Genomic DNA, 14321 nt, shown 5'->3' with positions numbered 1-14321 from the left:
ACAACGTTCAATCTATTTGAAATCTGGCATGTGTGTGAGGTATACCAGCCTGAGCAGGACTGGATTGAAAATTTATCATTTGTGCCTGGCGCCTCCTAGTGGGAACAGGAAATGCCCTTTTTTACGGGACACACTCCTCCTCTAAAGGGAAAAAATCAATCTACCTCAAACCTGCATAAGGGAAACCTTAAGACCTGTCTTCAGGTGCCTGATGAAAAATATTTAAGTTTCGTTGAAGCGGAGGGGTCCAAACAGGAAAGTGAAAATGACTGTCAACAATTTTTCTCTCCAAAAACTTTGAACAGTCATAACTCCACAGATATACAAGATATCTGCGCCAAACTTCCCGTGCTTGTTGAGAGTCATACCCTGAAGGGCCTTGTAGGGGTCATTTGCATCAACCCTACAGCGCCAACTAGTGGCGATAGAAAGTCACTCGTTTTTCCAAAACATGTCCAGTTCTTTTCATGTTGGTCATTGTAGTTTCAAGACCTATTAAAATACTTTTTTACGGCCCATGTCCACGTGTCTCTGTCTGTTGTCGTGACGACCCTTTGTTCGCCATTTAAAGGAAATTTTTTTTTTCAGAGACTCAGGGAACTTATGGAGCCACAATAGTTGGCACACTTGGTCGAATTGGCCCAGTTCGAAGATTAATTTTGGTTTTGAATAAGGGCTTGGCTGCACAGCTCAGTAGTGGCTCCTTTTTTGTAGTACTCTCTCCAATAGGGGTTTTTATCTCTTGGGTGTGGGAATTTAAATAGGCGACTTTCGAGCATGTTAGGTTCTAATGAGATGATTATAGAGGAGGATCTGCCACCACCCTGACCTGCACACAGTCCGAGTTGCGTGAGGTCCGAGTTGCGCTAGATTGCGAGGGCCCGTTCAGTCCTGCTTGCAGGCCTAGTTATTATTATTATTCTTCTTTCTTCATGGCAAATGAAAATGGCCAATTTGGAGGCCTGAACATGCACGAAAAGTCACCAAAATTTGCACATACGTGCAGATTCGCGTAAATTTCGATAATCTTGCGTCGTTTTGAAAAAATGTCAAAAAATGGCTCAGTGGCGCCCCCTTGACCCTTAAAATTTTCAAAAAGGCCTCTCCTCTCAGGTTTTCAACGTAGAGCAATGAAATTTGGGGAGTAGATACCTTATACCTAACTGCTCAAAAAAGCCTCTTGCACCCATATTCCAAATCCAACAGGAAATCGGTTATTTTGGATCGAATCTGAAATTTTTTCGGTTCACAGTTGGAGTTCACATTTGGAGGCTTGAACATGCACGAAAACTCACCAAAATGTGCACATATGTTCAACTTTGCGTAAATTTTGATAATCTTTGAAAAAAATTAACAAAAAGGCTCAGTGGCGCCCCCTTGAAATTTTCAAAAAGGCCTGTCCTATTAGGTTTTTTCAACGTAGAATGATGAAATTTGGTGAGTCGATACATTGTGTAAAACTGCTCCAAAAAGTCTCTTGCACCCATATTCCAAACCCAACAGGAAGCCGGAAATTTTGGATCAAATGTGAAATTTTATCGATTTACATTTGAGACCTTGTCGCTGAAGAAAATAGTTGGATCGTCTTCAAAATTGGTCAGACTATTCAGGAGACATATGAGATCTTAAGTTTTCAAAATGGTGAGTTTTCACTCAAGGGTCTGACCTGGGCGTGGTCCCAAAGTCAGCCATTTTTGGGCAAAATACCAAATTCAGAATATGATTAAAAACTCGGTGATACAACGTTCAATCTTTTTCATTTCTAGCATGTATATGAGATATCCCAGCCTGAACACGACTGCATTGAAATATTACCCATTAGGCCTGGCGCCCCCTAGTGGAAACAGGAAATGGCCTTCTTTACGAGACAGGCTCCTCCTCCAAGGGAAAAAAATCTATTGACCTCAAACCTGTTTCAGGGGAGCCTCAAGACATGTGTTCAGGTCCCTGATGAAAAATATTGAGGTTTCGTTGAAGCGGAGAGGTCCAAACTGGAAGTGAAAATGACCGTCAACAATTTGTCTCGCCAAAAATTTTGAACAGTCATAACTCGGCAGATATGCAACATATCTGCGCCAAACTTTCCGTGTTTGTTGAGAGTCATACCCTGAAGGTTCTTGTAGGGGTCATTTGCATCAACTCTACAGTGCCCACTAGTGGCGACAGAAAGAAGTTTTAAAAAAGGCCTTTCCTATTGGGTTTTTTCAACATAGAGCAAGGAAATTTGGGGAGTAGATACCTTATGCAAAACTGCTCCAAAAAGTCTCTTGCACCCATATTCCAAATCCAACAGGAAATCGGGTATTTTGGATCGAATGTGAAATTTTCATGGGTTCACAGTAAGAGTTTACATTTGGAGGCTTGAATATGCATAAAAACTCACCAAAATTTGCACATACATGCGGCTTTGGATAACGTTCGATAATCTTGCAACGTTACGAAACAATTTAACAAAATGGCTCAGTGGCGCCCCCTTGAAATTTTCAAAAAGGCCTCTCCATTTAGGTTTTTCTAACATAGAGTGATGAAATTTGGAGAATCAAAACTTTGTGCAAAACTGCTCCAAAAAGTCTCTTGCACACACATTCCAAATCCTACAGGAAATCGGGTATTTTGGATTGAATGTGAACTTTTTATCGATTTACAGTGTGCACATTTTACACCTTGGCACCTAGGGAATTAGTTTGATCATTCTCAAAATTGGTGAGACTGTTCATGAGGCATATGAAATCTTAAGTTATAAAAATGGCGTGTTTTCATTCACGGGCCTCACCTGGGCGGGGCGCCAAATTCTTCCATTTTTTCGCCAAAACACCGAATTCGGAAAATGACTGATAACTCCCTCATACAACGTTCAATCTATTTGAAATCTGGCATGTGTGTGAGGTATACCAGCCTGAGCAGGACTGGATTGAAAATTTATCATTTGTGCCTGGCGCCTCCTAGTGGGAACAGGAAATGCCCTTTTTTACGGGACACACTCCTCCTCTAAAGGGAAAAAATCAATCTACCTCAAACCTGCATAAGGGAAACCTTAAGACCTGTCTTCAGGTGCCTGATGAAAAATATTTAAGTTTCGTTGAAGCGGAGGGGTCCAAACAGGAAAGTGAAAATGACTGTCAACAATTTTTCTCTCCAAAAACTTTGAACAGTCATAACTCCACAGATATACAAGATATCTGCGCCAAACTTCCCGTGCTTGTTGAGAGTCATACCCTGAAGGGCCTTGTAGGGGTCATTTGCATCAACCCTACAGCGCCAACTAGTGGCGATAGAAAGTCACTCGTTTTTCCAAAACATGTCCAGTTCTTTTCATGTTGGTCATTGTAGTTTCAAGACCTATTAAAATACTTTTTTACGGCCCATGTCCACGTGTCTCTGTCTGTTGTCGTGACGACCCTTTGTTCGCCATTTAAAGGAAATTTTTTTTTTCAGAGACTCAGGGAACTTATGGAGCCACAATAGTTGGCACACTTGGTCGAATTGGCCCAGTTCGAAGATTAATTTTGGTTTTGAATAAGGGCTTGGCTGCACAGCTCAGTAGTGGCTCCTTTTTTGTAGTACTCTCTCCAATAGGGGTTTTTATCTCTTGGGTGTGGGAATTTAAATAGGCGACTTTCGAGCATGTTAGGTTCTAATGAGATGATTATAGAGGAGGATCTGCCACCACCCTGACCTGCACACAGTCCGAGTTGCGTGAGGTCCGAGTTGCGCTAGATTGCGAGGGCCCGTTCAGTCCTGCTTGCAGGCCTAGTTATTATTATTATTCTTCTTTCTTCATGGCAAATGAAAATGGCCAATTTGGAGGCCTGAACATGCACGAAAAGTCACCAAAATTTGCACATACGTGCAGATTCGCGTAAATTTCGATAATCTTGCGTCGTTTTGAAAAAATGTCAAAAAATGGCTCAGTGGCGCCCCCTTGACCCTTAAAATTTTCAAAAAGGCCTCTCCTCTCAGGTTTTCAACGTAGAGCAATGAAATTTGGGGAGTAGATACCTTATACCTAACTGCTCAAAAAAGCCTCTTGCACCCATATTCCAAATCCAACAGGAAATCGGTTATTTTGGATCGAATCTGAAATTTTTTCGGTTCACAGTTGGAGTTCACATTTGGAGGCTTGAACATGCACGAAAACTCACCAAAATGTGCACATATGTTCAACTTTGCGTAAATTTTGATAATCTTTGAAAAAAATTAACAAAAAGGCTCAGTGGCGCCCCCTTGAAATTTTCAAAAAGGCCTGTCCTATTAGGTTTTTTCAACGTAGAATGATGAAATTTGGTGAGTCGATACATTGTGTAAAACTGCTCCAAAAAGTCTCTTGCACCTATATTCCAAATCCAACAGGAAGTCGGAAATTTTGGATCAAATGCGAAATTTTATCGATTTACATTTGAGACCTTGTCGCTGAAGAAAATAGTTGGATCGTCTTCAAAATTGGTCAGACTATTCAGGAGACATATGAGATCTTAAGTTTTCAAAATGGTGAGTTTTCATCCAAGGGTCTGACCTGGGCGTGGTCCCAAAGTCGGCCATTTTTGGGCAAAATACCAAATTCAGAAAATGATTAAAAACTCCGTGATACAACGTTCAATCTTTTTCATTTCTAGCATGTATATGAGATATCCCAGCCTGAACACGACTGCATTGAAATATTACTCATTAGGCCTGGCGCCCCCTAGTGGGAACAGGAAATGGCCTTCTTTACGAGACAGGCTCCTCCTCCAAGGGAAAAAAATCTATTGACTTCAAACCTGTTTCAGGGGAGCCTCAAGACATGTGTTCAGGTGCCTGATGAAAAATATTGAGGTTTCGTTGAAGCGGAGAGGTCCAAACTGGAAGTGAAAATGACCGTCAACAATTTGTCTCGCCAAAAACTTTGAACAGTCATAACTCGGCAGATATGCAACATATCTGCGCCAAACTTTCCGTGTTTGTTGAGAGTCATACCCTGAAGGTTCTTGTAGGGGTCATTTGCATCAACTCTACAGTGCCAACTAGTGGCGACAGAAAGAAGTTTTAAAAAAGGCCTTTCCTATTGGGTTTTTTCAACATAGAGCGAGGAAATTTGGGGAGTAGATACCTTATGCAAAACTGCTCCAAAAAGTCTCTTGCACCCGTATTCCAAATCCAACAGGAAATCGGGTATTTTGGATCAAATGTGAAATTTTTATCGGTTCACAGTAGGAGTTTACATTTGGAGGCTTGAACATGCACGAAAACTCACAAAAATTTCGACATACATGCGGCTTTGCATAACGTTCAATAATCTTGCAACGTTACGAAAACATGTAAAAAAATGGCTCACTGGCGCCCCCTTGAAATTTTCAAAAAGGCCTCTCCATTTAGGTTTTTCTAACATAGAGTGATGAAATTTGGAGAGTCAAAACTTTGTGCAAAACTGCTCCAAAAAGTCTCTTGCACACACATTCCAAATCCTACAGGAAATCGGGTATTTTGGATTGAATGTGAACTTTTTATCGATTTACAGTGTGCACATTTTACACCTTGGCACCTAGGGAATTAGTTTGATCATTCTCAAAATTAGTGAGACTGTTCATGAGGCATATGAAATCTTAAGTTATAAAAATGGTGTGTTTTCATTCATGGGCCTGACCTGGGCGGGGCGCCAAACTCTTCCATTTTTTCGCCAAAAACCGAATTCGGAAAATGACTGATAACTCCCTCATACAACGTTCAATCTATTTTAAATCTGGCATGTGTGTGAGGTATACCAGCCTGAGCAGGACTGGATTGAAAATTTACCATTTGTGCCTGGCGCCTCCTAGTGGGAACAGGAAATGCCCTTTTTTACGGGACACACTCCTCCTCTAAAGGGAAAAAAATCAATCTACCTCAAACCTGCATAAGGGAAACCTTAAGACCTGTCTTCAGGTGCCTGATGAAAAATATTGAAGTTTCGTTGAAGCGGAGGGGTCCAAACAGGAAAGTGAAAATGACTGTCAACAATTTTTCTCTCCAAAAACTTTGAACAGTCATAACTCGGCAGATATACAAGATATCTGCGCCAAACTTCCCGTGCTTGTTGAGAGTCATACCCTGAAGGGCCTTGTAGGGGTCATTTGCATCAACCCTACAGCGCCAACTAGTGGCGATAGAAAGTCACTCGTTTTTCCAAAACATGTCCAGTTCTTTTCATGTTGGTCATTGTAGTTTCAAGACCTATTAAAATACTTTTTTACGGCCCATGTCCACGTGTCTCTGTCTGTTGCCGTGACGACCCTTTGTTCGCCATTTAAAGGAAATATTTTTTTTCAGAGACTCAGGGAGCTTATAGAGCCACAATAGTTGGCACACTTGGTCGAATTGGCCGAGTTAGAAGATTAATTTTGGTTTTGAATAAGGGCTTGGCTGCACAGCTCAGTAGTGGCTCCTTTTTTGTAGTACTCTCTCCAATAGGGGTTTTTATCTCTTGGGTGTGGGAATGTAAATAGGCGACTTTCGAGCATGTTAGGTTCTAATGAGATGATTAAAGAGGAGGATCTGCCACCACCCTGACCTGCACACAGTCCGAGTTGCGTGACGTCCGAGTTGCGCTAGATTGCGAGGGCCCGTTCAGTCCTGCTTGCAGGCCTAGTTATTCATTTATTATCCTAGAATGATTTCCTGACCCATGTATTGATAATTGTTGTATTGCCATATCGTGAGATCGTTATCGTGGCTACGGAAAACCAGAGATATGATCCTTTTAAGTTTCATAATAGGAAATATGTTTTCTCCACTAGAAAGCACACATGCTCTTTGGACTAATGATGCTTCATTTCTCTATTTTTTTTCCATTGCCGGAATTTAATGACATTTTTTTGTGTATTTCTTTGGCTAAATGTAGTTATGTAATATGTTATAGGCTTATTATTCAAAGTTATAATAACAGTTCATATTGATAAAAAACAAACAAACCATTGTTTAAATAAAAAAAACAACAAAAAAAAACGAACTAACAAAGTAAGCAGTTTCTTACAATGTTACTCATTACTTGAGTATTCTTTTCATCAATACTTTTTAACTTGTACTTGAGTACTTTTATTTTTTGATGACTACCTTTACTTGAGCAACATTATTTTTGAAGTAACGCTACTCTTACTTGGGTAAAACTTTTGGCTACTCTACCCGCTTCTGTCGGCATCGAATCGTTTTCAGATCGGTATTGGCAAAACATATCTGTACTCAGCATTGGTACGTCCCTCATTGCAATTCCATATATTCCTTCACTTTCCTTTTTTTGTAGACCACACGTCAGAATATTTTTGCTGCTAAAAACAAAAAAAAATGTGTACGGTAAGTTGTATGTTTTAGCCTTTGCTGGGGATGTTCCAAGAGCATGAAAGAAGTAGTTTGAGGTGCAGAGAGGCCATGTTGCATGCCCCTTTGCTTTCTTGTGCATGTCTTTCTTTTTTTTTCTTCCTTCAGCGCCTCGCCGGTGACCGGAGCAGCTTTATAATTGGAGCGGCGATGGCAGCTTCCCCGCCGACCGCTCCTTTTAAATTACAAGCTCCAATGCTCTCTGTAAACACGGCTCCAAAGAGTTAACGCCATTGACGGGCTTGAAAAGAGTCGGATCGGGCCTTTGTTTGGGAAGGGGTGACAATTAAGCGCGTGCGAGGGAGGGAGGGGGCCCACCTGTATCTCCAGTTGCTGAACCACCTGCATCTGGACTCGGCACTGAGCAGTGCTGCGGTCGTCGAGGGCGTGCTCGTTGTTCAAGTGCCTAAAGGAGACAGAATTAGTCATTTCTGGAAGGAAAGCAAAAGGCAGTCTTGTGGATTAAAGTGGGAAAAAAACATTTGACTGAAACTGTCTTTTTTATTTATTTTATTTTTTTAAATAAAACATTGCCAAGACTAAATAATGTGGAGCCGTTCATTGGACCCTCCCAGTCAACAGGGATTGGACATCTAGCGCTGTCCATGACAGCCAATGAGTGCCCTATAATGACTAAAACTAAAATGTCAAATATGTTATCTTTTTTCTTTTGGGGGTGGGGTGGGGGGCGAGGGGGCGTTCTGTTTTTTTTTTTTTTTTAGTTTTTCAGTAATGGTAATTTCTTCATTGTTCTCCGCAGCTTTTGCGCAGATGTTTTCTTGAATTTTTTTTTTTTTTCCCAATTTTGCCAATATTGTTGTTTTTTTTTTTTGTTTGTTTTGTTTTGCGTGAATGTTTTTTGGATTTTTTTTTTTGTTATGGGATTTTGCCAATATTTCGGTGTGTTTTTTATTTGTGCTTTTTTTTCCGCAGCTTTTGCGATTTTGCCAATATTTTCTTTTTTTTCCAGTTGCTGTTTTTTGCAGCTTTTGCAGGGACATTAAAAAAAATTGTTTTTTTTGCAATTTTGCCAATATTTTCGCGTTGTTTTTTTGGACTTTTTTTGGATTTTTTTTTTTTTTTTTTCGGTTTTGACAAATTTTTTCATGTTTTTTTTTTTTTTTTTTTTTTTGCAGTTTTGTTTTTTTTTTGCAGATGTTGCGTGGACTTTTTTTTTGGTAATTTTTTTGATTTTGCCAATATTTCTGTTTTTTTTTTGCAGTTGTTTTTTTCTGCAGCTTTTGCACGGACGTTTTTTTAAATTGTTATTTTGCCAATATTTTTGTGAATTTTTTTCGGCAGTTGTTATTCTTAATAATTTTTACAATATTTCACGGTTTTGCGAATTTTTCCGCAGTTTGGGGTTTTTGTTGTTCATTACCCCCCCCAGTCAAATGGAATTGGACATCTAGCACCATCAACGGGGGCCAATTGTGGCCATATAACCACTAAAACTACAATATCATATACAGTAAATTACCATTTTTGGGGGGTTGTTTTTTTTTTGGGTATTTTTTTTATTTTGGCGGTGGGAGTCGGCTTTTTGAGGGATGTCCCCCCCCCCCCCCTCCAGTTTTTCATGGTTTTACTTTCACAGTTTTTCGTCTTTTTTTGTGTGTTTTTTTTAATTATTATTTATTTCTATTTATGTATTTTTTGCCTCTGAGTGGAATTGTTTTATGCGATTTCCGCGTATTTTTAAAATTTTTTATTTTTGGTATTTTTCGCAGTTTTCAAGCTTTTTATTTGCCTTTTTGCAAGAACCCCCCCCTCCGTTTTAATTTCTGCGTTGTTGTAAGTATTTGTTAGAGCTGTCCGATATGATCCGGTAGTCGATAATATTGTCCGATAAGAGCGATTTGGAATGATATTGGATAAGATTGACATCAGTTTTTCATAATTGCTTTTGGCCCACTATGCATGTTGCCTTCAAAGTGAATGTAGAAGCCCTTGTATCAAGGCTGGTCACAGCTTAGCATAGCAGTTATGCTTATTGACCATTAGATGTCTGCAAACTAAGATGCTTGGGATTTGTTATGTGAGCAGACCATTCATGGTGCAAAAAATTAAATGAACAATAAATAATTGAATGAATATGTTAAGTCCAAGAGATTTTTGGAGTTGGGCAATATCGGTTATCAGTTAAAAAGTCATTACCGGACAACTCTTGTATTTGTTTTGAGCACAGAAAACCTAATTTACAAAAATAAATGACAAGAGAGGCAACTGTAATAATCACAAATGCTTGTGAAATGAATCACTCTTTACTCTCCCGCATGACCACCCACCAGCGCTCCCTGCTGACGGATTTTCGTCATTACGTCGCCGTCTTTGTCGCTTAGGACCGGAAAGCTATCACACTTGACTTATCGGCGAGTTACGAACCGCCTCAGAAATGTTCTCGTAGTTTATTTTGTCTGGGGAAGTACGCAACAGCTGTGTTTTGTGTATGTGTGTATACTTCACTGGTGCTAAGCGAGCCATGTTCCAAGACAACCACCTGGATATGAGCTCATGTGTTATCGGTCAAAAGCTTATCTTCAGACGCTCTTCTCGCTAAACTTCGCTCCGTTTCATATGAATGCTGAGCGCTAGCGCTGTTGTTTCCTCAACTGGGGAGGACCTGGGACCTTCTGATCTTTCCCAGCGTACCCCACCCTGTCTCCTTTCCTCCGTCCCTTTCTCTCCTCTGTCATCACCAAGGTTATTCACAGGTTGCTGCCGCCCGCCCACTGTGTGTTTGTGACAGGGCATATCCGTGAGGTGTGTGTGCATGCCAGCGCTCTGTAGGGAATTTTTATGATATCACATGGTCAGAGTTGTTTTTGGCCGCCATTTGGCCTTAGTCATATTTGAGTCATTTCAAAATGTGCTCCTCTTTGTCAAGTTTCAGTTGACGAAAACTCAAAAGGTTTTTGTCTAGTTTTAGTCGGCAATATGTTTTCGTCTGTAAAAATTTAGAGGTCTTCGTCCAAAAATAAATAAAATATTCGGACAATTTCGAATGATCATTGACAGACGAGCACATACAGCGGGGCAAATAAGTATTTAGTCAACCACTAATTGTGCAAGTTCTCCCACTTGAAAATATTAGAAAGGCCTGTAATTGTCAACATGGTTAAACCTCAACCATGACAGACAGAATGTGGAAAAAAAACCCAGAAAATCACATTGTTTGATTTTTAAATAATTAATTTGCAAATCACGGTGGAAAATAGGTATTTGGTCAATACCAAAAGTTCATCTCAATACTTTGTTATGTACCCTTTGGTGGCAATAACGGAGGCCAAACGTTTTCTATAACTCTTCACAAGCTTTTCACACACTGTTGCTGGTATTTTGGCCCATACCTCCTTGCAGATCTCCTCTAGAGCAGTGATGTTTTGGGGCTGTCGTTGGGCAACACGGACTTTCAACTCCCTCCGCAGATTGAGACCTGGAGACTGGCTAGGCCACTCCAGGACCTTGAAATGCTTCTTACTAAGCCACTCCTTTTTTCCCTGGCAGTGTGTTTGGGATCATTGTCATGCTGAAAGACCCAGCCACGTCTCATCTTCAATGCCCTTGTTGACGGAAGGAGATTTTCACTCAAAATCTCTCGATACATGGCCCCATTCATTCTTTCCTTTACACAGATCAGTCGTCCTGGTCCCTTTGCAGATAAACACCCCCAAAGCATGATGTTTTCTCCCCCATGCTTCACAGTGGATATGGAGCAATTCAGTATCCTTTTTCCTCCAAACAAGAGAACCTGTGTTGCATTCACGAGGTTCCCCCGTGTGGTTCAGGGATTTTTGCTCCCCGTTCTTGTTATCATTTTGACGCCACGGGGTGAGGAGGGAGTTGAAAGTCCGTGTTGTCCAACGACTGCCCCAAAACATCACTGCTCTAGATAGAGGAGATCTGGATGGAGGAATGGGCCAAAATACCAGCAACAGTGTGTGAAAAGCTTGTGAAGAGTTACAGAAAACGTTTGGCCTCCGTTATTGCTAACAAAGGGTACATAACAAAGTATTGAGATGAACTTTTGGTATAGAACAAATACTTATTTACCACCATGATTTGCAAATAAATTATTTAAAAATCAAACAATGTGATTTTCTGTTTTTTTCCCACATTCTGTCTCTCATGGTTGAGGTTTCCCCATGTTGACAATTACAGGCCTCTGTAATATTTTCAAGTGGGAGAACTTGCACAATTAGTGGTTGACTAAATACTTATTTGCCCCACTGTATTGTCCAAACCGGTCCTCGAGAGCCGTATTGGGTCCTGGTTTTTGTTCCTACCATTCGAGCACAGATGGTGCAACCCATGACGTTTCTTTGAAAATGTGCAGCACCTGACAGCAATCAACTGATTACATTTGTAAGACACCAGATGAAAAGGTGGCATCACTGTTGTTTTCGTCAACAATGACGATAACAAAAAATATTCTATAAACGAACAATTTTTTTCATGACGATGACATCAGGATGACGAGCTAAAAAAGTGTCTTGGGAGACTAAAAATCGAATAAACTGGCATTCGTCACATTTTTGTCTCGTAGATGAAAACAAGCATTTGTCTCATTACGTTGCAGTCTCTCAAGACACGTTTTCAGCACGTTTCGTCTTGTTAGCCGACAAAATATTTTCATTATGATGCGGTGCTAATCCCGAGAAAGCACTTTTCTCACTGTTTATGGACAAATGGAAGTTGCACAAGATTGTGTGTGCGTCGCGGCCCACGAGTCTCCGACTCGGAGCTCGGAAAGTTAGGCAATATCAGAGCGAGGCTTGAAATGAAACAAAAACAATGATGTCATGGCATGGCTAATCCGTGGCTCAACACAAGTGCACGATAATAATAACAAAAACATGATCTCACTTCTCTCCCTCTTTTTTATTCTCTTGACTCTTCTGTCCACTCTCCCGCCCTCCCAATTCGCTCTCTTCCAACCAAAAAACCCCCCAAAATCCTCCTTTCTGTCTGTTGATGGGACATAAACAGTAGCAGGTTTGCTTTTTGGATGTGGCCCACAATGAGCCTCTGTTTACTCCTCGGAGTACTGGCAAGCAAGACTTTAACCCACAACATACCCAAGCCCATCAACCGCAGCCTGAACGTTATAGCAGAGGACTTTGACGAGGGAGGGATAAAGGCGCTTCCTCGCCGTTACCCTCACGGGGCGATGACAAAGGCTGGCTGGAAGGGGGGAGCGTTGTCGGACTTGGGGGCATTATCTGTCACCGCCTCTTTTTTCTCATCTTCAACTCTCTCTCGCACACTTTCACTCGACCCCCTCCTCTCTTTCCATCTGCCCCGGGCTACGTGAAATGAGACACCAAACAACAGCTTTCCTCTCCAAACTTTCCCAGCCTGCCCGTGAGCTTTGATCTGCCTGTCCGATGCCATCGCGATCATCGGGCACGCTTTCATGATAGGGCCTATTTCGTCACCTCGGCTAATGAATACCCTTCCCGCCTTTTCAAATAGCTTAATAGTAGCGTAAAAACTGAATGATGGCGAGTTAATTTAAGGGGGCTTCATTAGAACCCCGCCAAGCTGTCGTTCGCAGCCGGAGTGCCACGGGAAGTCCGCCGTGCGCGCCAGTGTGACCGAAGAGGAAGTAACAGCGTGTCAAGGCTGGACTCGGCATCCTCAATTGACTTCACGCTGGCTAATAACAAGCAACAACGACGTGGACAGGAAGGACTGGAACAAAAAACTGATGTAGAATAGAAGTCGGGCTATAACTGTAGAAATGAAAACGGCTTGAACTCATTTTGCGAATAATTTAGAGTCATGTTTTGTGGGCAGCCCTTTAATTTTTTGGGAGAAAAATACTGATTACTGTATTTCTCAGGCCATAAGTCACTACTTTTTTCAATAGGGCCGAGAATGAAAAGTGGTAATTGCCACATGGCAAAATTGAGTTTGCCACATACCGAAAAAAATGCCACGCACCAAATTCCATTTTTCCTCATACCAAAAAAATGTGGCGTTTTTTTTCCACATTGCAAAATGTGGAACGTGGCATTTTTTAAACATGTAGCATTTTTTTGGTATGTGGAAAAATGGATTTTGGTGTGTGGCATTTTTTTCGGTATGTGGCAAAATTGATTTTTGTCATGTGGCATTTTTGGTTTGTGGCAAAATGGATTTTGCACTGCGGCTTTTTTTTCTTTTTTTCTTTTGTATATTCCATTTTTGGGGAGCTATAGGGTTAAGTCCAAAATCCATTTTGCCACATAAAAAAAAAAAATCCACATACCATGAACATGCCAAATACCAAAATATTTTGCCATAAACAAGAAAAACAAAACAAAACAAAAAAACAAAACAAAAACAAAAAATGCCATATACAAAACTCCAGTTTGCTGCATACCAATAAAAAAATGTCACATGCAAAAAAAAAAAAAAAAAGCTACATGCCAAAATACATTTTGCCACATGGCAAAAAAAAAAAAAAAAAAAAAAAAAAAAAAAAAAAAAACAGATGTCAAAATCAATTTTGCCACATACCAAAAATATGCCACATGCCATTTTGCTACATACCCCAAAAAATGCCACATGGGAAAACAAAGTGCCTCATGCCAAAATCCATTTTGCTACATAGCAAAAAAATGCCACATGACAAAATCAATTTTGCCACATAGGCAAAAAAAATGCCACATGCCAAAATACATTTTGCCACGTGCCATATATACAAGAAAAAATGCCCAAAGGGAAAAAAAAAAGAAAAATCCACATACTAAAATCTATTTTGCCATGAACATAAAGAAAAAAACAAAGACCAAATAAAACTGGCACAGACCAAAATCCATTATGCCGCATACCAAAAAAGTGCCACATGCCAAAATCAATTTTTCTACATACCCCCCAAAAAATGCCAAATGGCAAAAAAGTGCCTCACGACAAAATCCATTTTGCCACATTGCAAAATCAATTTTGCCACATACCAAAAAAAATGCCACATGCCAAAAAAAATTCCACATGCCAAAATACATTTCGCC

At 40.5% G+C, this 14321-nt stretch overlaps 1 protein-coding gene across 4 annotated transcripts in view; it reads right to left on the bottom strand.

Moving 5' to 3' along the window:
* The window catches only part of foxp4 (forkhead box P4), a 301129-nt gene that overhangs the window by 48680 nt on the left and 238128 nt on the right, over positions 1–14321 (bottom strand). For all 4 annotated transcript variants that reach the window (XM_057847124.1, XM_057847126.1, XM_057847125.1 and 1 more), the window contains exon 10: positions 7645–7732. In XM_057847124.1, coding sequence (XP_057703107.1) covers positions 7645–7732 — 88 coding nt within the window. The remainder of the gene's footprint in view (positions 1–7644; positions 7733–14321) is intronic.

The sequence above is a fragment of the Corythoichthys intestinalis genome, chromosome 9, assembly GCF_030265065.1.
Source record: "Corythoichthys intestinalis isolate RoL2023-P3 chromosome 9, ASM3026506v1, whole genome shotgun sequence".
Taxonomy (NCBI): domain Eukaryota; kingdom Metazoa; phylum Chordata; class Actinopteri; order Syngnathiformes; family Syngnathidae; genus Corythoichthys; species Corythoichthys intestinalis.
The sequence above is the reverse complement of the archived record's forward strand: the minus strand, read 5'-3'. Positions and strand labels throughout refer to the sequence as shown.